At 39.2% G+C, this 8,191-nt stretch overlaps 1 protein-coding gene across 1 annotated transcript; it reads left to right on the top strand.

The window, feature by feature from the left end:
* Positions 1 to 5,064: 5,064 nt before the first annotated feature.
* On the top strand, positions 5,065 to 7,531 carry LOC138870955 (uncharacterized). Its single transcript, XM_070148799.1, has 3 exons — positions 5,065 to 5,250; positions 5,308 to 5,869; positions 7,302 to 7,531. Exons 1-3 carry the CDS (start codon positions 5,065 to 5,067, stop codon positions 7,529 to 7,531), a joined length of 978 nt encoding a protein of 325 aa, XP_070004900.1.
* The last annotated feature ends 660 nt before the right edge of the window (positions 7,532 to 8,191 follow it).

Raw genomic sequence — 8,191 nt, 5'->3', positions numbered from 1 at the left:
GTCCAGCTCAGAATGCACAGTGATTTTTTTTTTTTTGAAAAATGAAATTTTTTTGGCTAGGAATTCTAATCATGTGCAAATATTTAGATTAATTCTTACTCAGCTTCATGCTTTAATTAGTATACTCTTGTGACATGTGTTAATACGACTCACTGATCTCTTACAAAATTTTCTCTATATAAGCATTTGAGGCATGTTCAAGAGAGTTCTAAATGAAGAAACTAGTTCATCAGTATGGGCTTATATGAAAGTTCATGTATGTTTCTATACTCTGCACAATTAGAAAGATTAATAATTTAATCATGAGCAGAATTCCTATACTTTTCAAATTCTATCCGTTAGCATTGAACCAGTTCCGTCCATCTAGAACTCTAAACCGTAATTTTTGCCTAATATCTAGGGAAGCCAAATAGATTATTTAAAATCTGGAATTTCCGGTTGATTAGACTCCTATTTGACCACTGCAAAGGCTGCCGTTACTTATTAAATGAGGAATTCACTTTAAATACACATCAATTATGTAGCCTTCATCATAACTCCAAACCGTCAAAAACTCGTCTTCCCTATCACCTGCCCTCTTCCCCAAAGTTCCCAAACTCTTTCAAGAAATCGACAATCATGTCTAACCCACAAGAAAATCCTGGAAGTCCTCCACCACCACCTCCCTCAAATTCATCCTCATCTACTCCCCCCAGTGTATCTCCAAAACCTAGACTACGAAGGCAGAAAATGCTTCCTCGAAAGACTGTAGCATCTGGGGCTTTGAGAAAGACTTTAAATAAAAGGTAGAAAGCAAGTCAAATGAAAGGAAGCCAAGCTCCAAATTTCGACTCCAGCTATGAGTCTGAATCATATCAATCAGCGACTGAGGGGGAAGGATTTGGGTCTTCTGACTCTGAGAAGACTCAAGAATTTCTTACTGAGGTAAGTTCATCTGTGATTGAAAACTTAGAGACTAGGTTTGTTCTAGTTAAACCAATTAGGGATGTTGAATTGCCTGAGAAACGTAGGAGTGGAGGTAAAAAGAATTATGAAAAAGAAAAGGAGAGAAAGGGTGCATGTGGTGAAGAGAGGGGAATTGGGAATAGTGTAGTACCTGCTATTTGCGGGATTGAACATGAAAGGGTAGAAGCAAGTGGCCTAAAGTCAGGGGAAGTGGTTCTAGAGAAGCTGCTGAGGGGTTGGTTCATCTGAGCAAACAGAGAGATGAACATGTTTCATCTATTGAAGAGACCTTAGCTGATCTACTGAAAAAGGTTAGGGCAAGCTATGACCCAAAGAAACGCAGAACTCCCACAACAAAATCCCCAAATGTTCCCAAGCCTTCCAAGAAAAGAAAAGTTTCATCCCCAACACTTACTACCTCTTCAGTGCCTAGGGGTAGAGCCACAAGAAGTAGGGTAAAACAGAGTGAAGCTGATCTACAAAAAGCCTTAGAAGAAAGTAAGAAAAAGAAAATGGATAAGGGAAAGGGAAAGATTGCAGAATCCTTAGAGGTTGTTGAGGAAGAGGAGATGGAACTGGTTCATCAAGAAAGGGGCACAACAGTGGAGGTTCCTACACCCAAGCCTAAAAAGCCCAAGACTTGCTCCAAGAAGTCTTCCTCTGTGCCTATGGCTACTGAACCCACACTAGCCAAGAGGACAAGATCTACAGTAAAAGTTAAACAAACAAAAGTTTTTGATGATGATGACTGGGGAGGAGAAGAAGAAGAAAATGATTCTGAGAAGGAATAGGACAAGTTTGTCATTTTTGGCAGAAGAAAGATTTTAAAGGGTAGATTGTTGAAGGACCTGGTGGAACCAGGGATGATGAGATTGGTGGATGCTTTAGCTGCTCAGGGATGGAAGGACATGGTCCTTCAGATGGATGGTAGGCTAGCCAGAAATAAGCTAATTGAATTTATGGCAAATGATGTTGTTAATGATAGAGTTATTAGTAGCATAGTGAAGGGAGTCCAAGTGTAGTTTGATGCAGAGAGACTGGGAGAGATCCTGGACATACCCTCTGAAGGGTTTGATGACTATACTAGGCAAAGGTGGCCATGCATGGACTCCCTCCCTACTGCCCTTGAAATCACCAAGAGGTTTTGTGATTCAGATGAGGTGAATGAAGCCAGGGCTGTGCAGAAAAGTGAGATGAGGCCTGAGCACAAGGTCGTGTTTGAATTTGTCAACAAGTGCTTATTGCCCAGACAGGAGAGAAGGCACACCGCTAAATACATGAATCTGGTTCTTATGGAGTGCCTGGAGAGAGGAAAGCAAATCAACTGGCTGCCTCCATTATCAAACTGCTAGACAGGGTCATAAATGGCTCTAAGGCGCATGCTACTCCATATGGCTTCATACTAACCACAGTTCTGGACAGGCTAAATGTGCCTCTGAAGAAATGGGAAATGGCCTCGAGCAAGGAACACTTTGGCATCAAAACTCTTCTTGCCTGTGAGTATCCAATCAATGTCATCCTAGTTGAACCTGGTTCATCTCTGAAGACACCCATCAACAGCAAAGTTAGGACTCTGGTTCAGGAATGTGCAGCTAAAGATGCTAAAATTTCTAGGCCCAAGGCTCGTGTAGTTGAAATGGAAACTGAGAGGGATGGTCTCAGAATTGAGCTTGCCAAAGAAAAGGAGAAGAATGATGGAATTCTTCAGAACATGATGAATCTTCTCTAAACTCAACCCTCTAGTTCCACCAAGCCTTAGGACTCCTAGCTTCTATCTCCTGAACTAGTCTAGTACCCCCAGTGACCCAGATTAGGGATTTTTCTATTTTTCGATCATGGTTTGAATGATTTTCTTTCTTTTTGTGGATTGTTAGTGGCAACATATCTCTTTCACTGACAAATGTTGTTTGCTCTTGTTCAATGATCATTCTGACCTTGATAGTTTAAATATGTTTGTTTGATTACTGATGATTTCACCATGATTGCAGTTGCAGTTGCCCTAGTGGCTATGAGTACTTATTAAAATCTGGGATTCACATTATGTATGAAACTTTTTGATGATGCCAAAAGGGGGAAGAGATCTTGTGCTTTACACATTATTCTGAAATAAGTGATATTTATAACCTAATTAACCTGGTCCTTGATGATAAGTGAATTTTCTAAGTTTAGTATTGATGGTTAAACTGAGTTATTACAGGTTCCTTGATCAGTAAAAAGCACAAAGTTTGTCATCATCAAAAAGGGGAAATTTGTTGGCCCAAGAACAGGTGAAGTTTTGAAGAATGACAAATGAACTCAGTCCTGGACCAGGTCCATCTTGTGAAGCACAGTCATGATCAACCTATATATGTGAGGTGCACGTGAAAGCGATAAGTCAAGCAGCAATATCTCCTGATCTGATCGAAAAAGTTGCATATTGGATAAGGGGAGAAAGTCTCTTTATTTGAAGAGAACATAATCCAGGATAAAGATAGTGTTGGAGTTTGAGATCTTCAAGGACTCAACTACGTTAGAAGATCGGCAATTGAGTCCCAACAAAACTCTGATTACTAACCTATTGAATGACAGTAATTGTTCTCTTTTACAGGTATCGCACAAGTGCAGAAGGTAAACTAAATTGAGAGCAAAATAGCAAGGCGATTTTGCAAGCAATTTATATGAGATTTGAGTGTGCACTCCTGAAGCTACTTGAACGAGATAGAAGAACCAGTTCCATTGTGTCTTTCTTTTATTCTAGTTCAATTGTAGTAGGTGGTTTAAAGTTGTACCTTTCAGCTTTTATAGAAGTAATTGTATTAGGTACTTAGAGTGATCAAGTTATAGCTAACTTGAACTCATCGCAATAGTTGAGGCTGTGTGCTATAACGGGATTAGAGTTAATCCTTAGGTTTACAAAGAGTTTTGTAAATGATGTTTTGGCTCAATGATTTTAGTGGAAGTTTGAGAAAATTCTACTGAGTAGTAGGTCATGATTTTTTCACCTTTTGAGCCAGTTGTTTTCCACTTAAAAATCTCCGTGTTCTTTATTTTATGTACTTATTATTCCACAAACAGTAGTAGTTAGAACACCTAGAAGAACCAAGTTCTTCTAGAGTGAAAATTGGGTACCACACAAATCACCCCCCTCTTGTGTGGTATTGACGATTAGAACATCAATTACACCCCATGAATGTCGAAACCCGGAACTCCTCTTCACGAAGGGAGAAAAAGGGGGCACAACCGTTAACACCTTAGGATATGATCAAGATGAGTGCACCCCCTGAAAACTGGGAGGGGCAATCCACTGCTAGGCCTCCACTCTTTAATGGTCAATACTATTCTTGGTAGAAGAACAAGATGAGAGATCATATCATAGGAGAAGACTATGAACTCTGGTACATAGTCACTGATGGTCCCCTAGCAACTACAAATAAGAATGCTGAAGGAGCGGACGTGCCAAAGACAAGAGCTGACTGCACTGCTGAAGACTTGAAGAAATGAGAGAAGAATGCCAAGGCCAAGAAATGGCTTGTGTGTGGACTGGGTCCAGACGAGTACAGAAGAATTCAAAGCTGTACCACTGCCAAAGAAATATGGGACACTTTACAAGTGGCTCATGAAGGAACTCCTCAAGTAAAGAGATCAAGAGGAACACTGCTATATTCTCCATATGATAATTTCACTATAAAGGAAGGAGAAACCATCCAGGAGATGTACACAAGGTTCACAACACTAACAAATGAACTTAAATCTATTGGGAGAATTATCCTTGAAGAAGACAAGGTTGAGAATATGTTGACAAGAGTCTTACCAGTGACTTGGAAAAGCAAAATCATTGCTATTCAGGAATCAAAGAACATTGCTACCCTCAAGCTGGATGAACTGATTGGAAACCTCACAGCCTATGAACTGAGAAGGCAAACCATGAAAATGGATGCACCCAAGAAGGAAAGGAGTCTGGATCTCAGAATAGCTGAAGGTGCAGATCTGGAGGATGATGAAATGGCCATGATCACAAGAGATTTCAAAAAGTACCTAATAAGAGGAAATGGTTCTTCAAGATGTACAACCTTCAACAAACCAAGGGCTCCTGAGAAATAGACCAACGAGGGTTACTACAAATGTGGTAAGACTAATCACATGATCAAGAACTATCCTCATAGGGAAATTGAATGGAACAAGGAAAGGGCTAAACGAAGGAACAGGAAGAAAGAACAGGTTCAACCCAAAAGAAACAAAGGATCAACAAAGGCTATGGTTGCTGCTTGGAGAGAAATATCAGATGAGGACTCAGAAGATGAAGATGGAGATGAACAAACACTTATGGCCATCGGAGAATCAGATGATGAATAAGAGGTAAGTGTCATTCATCTAAAAGAACAGATTAATAAAGAGAGGTTGTCTGAACTATTGTTAGACTTCATAGATGAGTCTGAGATAATTAACAATGAGAAGGAAGAGCTGTCTAGGGAGTGTGTGATCTTAAAAGCCAAGTGCAAAAATCTAGAATCTAGGGCTAATGAGAGTGACAATAAAAATGCTGAGTTAAAGAACCATGTTCTTGAACTTGATAACAGTGTCCTAGAAATTAGGTCTGAAAATTTAAAACTAAAATTAGGAATAGGTAAGAAGAAAGCTGATCACACGCATCTCACCTTAGAAGAAAACCTAGGAAAAATAAGGGATGAGTTGTATAGGAAGGATGAGAAGATAAGAGTCTTAAAAGAAGACATAGGGAAGGTAAAGAATGAACAAGACAGAACTTGCAAATTGAATAAGGCTTCTGATGCACTTTCCTGGCTACAAGAACATCACAGTAGCAACAAGAGAGGACTTGGCTATGGGACTCAAGCACCTACGTGGGACCCTAAAATCAAGTACCTCACTCTTCTTGAAAACAAAATTTGCACACATTGTGGCAAGAATGGCCATTACAAAAATGAATGTAATGCAAAAGAAAAGGCCAGTCAAAAGAAAAAAGCCTTTGTTCAAGAGAAAAATAGGCTGTCTGGGTGGGCTAAAAGGAATTTGATTTACCCCTTTTCCTATAGAAAGGGACCCAAACTAGTTTGGGTTCCTAAGACTAACCCCTGATTTCTTTTTGCAGGTCCAAGTGAAGGGAAGTAGCCAAATATGGTACATGGATAGTGGCTGCTCAAAACATATGACTGGAAGCAAGAACTAGTTCCTTTCACTTAAGGACTTAAAAGGAGGTAATGTCTCATTTGGAAATGGGAAGAAATGTGAGATTATTGGGGTTGGAAAGGTAGGCAAGACAGACTCACACTCCATTGAGAATGTCTACTTGATAGATGGCTTGAAATATAGCCTAATCAGTGTATCACAACTGTGTGACAGAGGTAACATTGTAGCATTCACCTCTAGCAAATGCTTTATGATTAACCTTAACACTAACAAGATTGTTTTGCAGGGAAAAAGAGTTAACAATAGTTACATTGTAGTTTTGTCTACTCTTTTAGAAAATGAACTCACTTGCTTAAGTGTGTTGGATAATGATCCCCTCCTGTGGCACAAAAGACTTGGTCATGCAAGTCTGGATCAACTCAACAAATTAGTCTCCAAGGACTTGGTGATAGGGCTACCTAACATCAAGTTCAAGGAAGACAAAGTTTGTGAGGCCTGTGTAAGGGGGAAGCAGGTAAGATCATCCTTTAAAAGCAAGAAAATGGTAAGCACAACCAGGACGTTGGAACTGGTTCATATGGATCTTTGTTGTCCAGTGAGAACATTGAGCAGAGGTGGTAAGAAATATGTGATGGTACTTGTTGATGATTATTCTAGGTTCACCTGGGTACTATTCTTAACATCTAAAGATGAAGCATTTGACATATTTACTGCTTTTGTTAGAAAGACTCAAAAACAACTAGGAAATCAACTTGCATCCATTAGGTCTAATCATGGAACTGAATTTGAAAATGCTAAGTTTGCTGAATTTTGTGATTAGAATGGTATAGATCATAACTTCTCTGCCCCTAGCATTCCTCAAAAAAATGGAGTAGTCTAAATAAAGAATATGACTCTTGAAGATATGGCTAGGACTATGTTTCTTTCTAATAAACTTCCCTACAAATTCTGGGTAGAGGCTGTAAACAATGCATGTTATATCGTCAATAGATGCATGACTAGAACTCTTGTAGAGAAGACTCCGTATGAGTTACTTAAAGGGAGAACACCAAATATATCCCATCTTAGGGCATTTGGATGCAAATTCTTTATGCACAATAATGGAAAAGACTCCCTAGGTAAGTTTGATCCCAGAAGTGATGAGGGAATATTCTTGGGATATTCTTCACATAGTAAAGCATATAAAGTTTTCAATAAAAGAACTTTGTGTGTATAAGAAAGTGTGCATGTAGTGCTTGATGAAACTAACATTCTTTCTGAGAGACAAGAACATGAAGATGAAGCTATTGGGCTGGTAAAAGATTTGAGTGAAGTCTCAGCACAAGCTAAAGTGGAACCAAAAGAAGGAATAGGTGATGGAATAGGTTCTTCCATTAAGGGCAACCTGACAGTGGGAACTGATCAAAGAAGAACTGAAACCAATCCCCTAAAAGAACCTGTTCATGACCCTGTTCCTCAGTAACAAAACATGGGAGAAATATCTAGCAGAATTAGTTGGTTGTGAAACCTCACAAGTATCAAAGTTCTCATCCTATTAAGAACATAATTACTAATCCAACCTCTAGAGTCAAAACTAGATCACAATTAAAGAATCTGTGTGCTTTTGATGTTTTCCTATCTCTTATTGAACCTAAAAATATTGTTGAGGCTTTGTAGGATGGAGACTGGGTAAATTCAATGCAAGATGAACTCAATCAGTTCGAGAGAAATCAAGTTTAGCATCTAGTTCCAAGAACCAAGGACAGATCAGTTATTGGCACAAAATGGGTCTTCAAAAATAAACTTGATAAAGATGGAGCAGTTACAAGAAACAAGGCAAGACTGGTGGTCCAAGGTTACAACCAAGAGGAGGGTATAGATTATGATGAGACTTTTGCTCCTATTGCAAGACTAGAGGCAATAAGACTCCTCATAGCCTTTGTATCACCCATGGAATTCACTCTTCATTAGATTGATGTCAAAAGTGCCTTCCTAAATGGCTACCTAAAAGAAGAAGTGTTTGTGAAACAAACTCTAGGGTTTGAGAGCAAGGAATGTCCTGAGCATGTGTACAAATTAGACAAGTCTCTCTATGGACTCAAGTAGGCTCCTAGAGAATGGTATGAATGATTGTCCAAATTCC

Source organism: Nicotiana sylvestris, chromosome 6 (assembly GCF_000393655.2).
Source record: "Nicotiana sylvestris chromosome 6, ASM39365v2, whole genome shotgun sequence".
In the NCBI taxonomy this organism is placed as follows: domain Eukaryota; kingdom Viridiplantae; phylum Streptophyta; class Magnoliopsida; order Solanales; family Solanaceae; genus Nicotiana; species Nicotiana sylvestris.
This window is presented reverse-complemented; position numbering and strand designations above follow the sequence as displayed.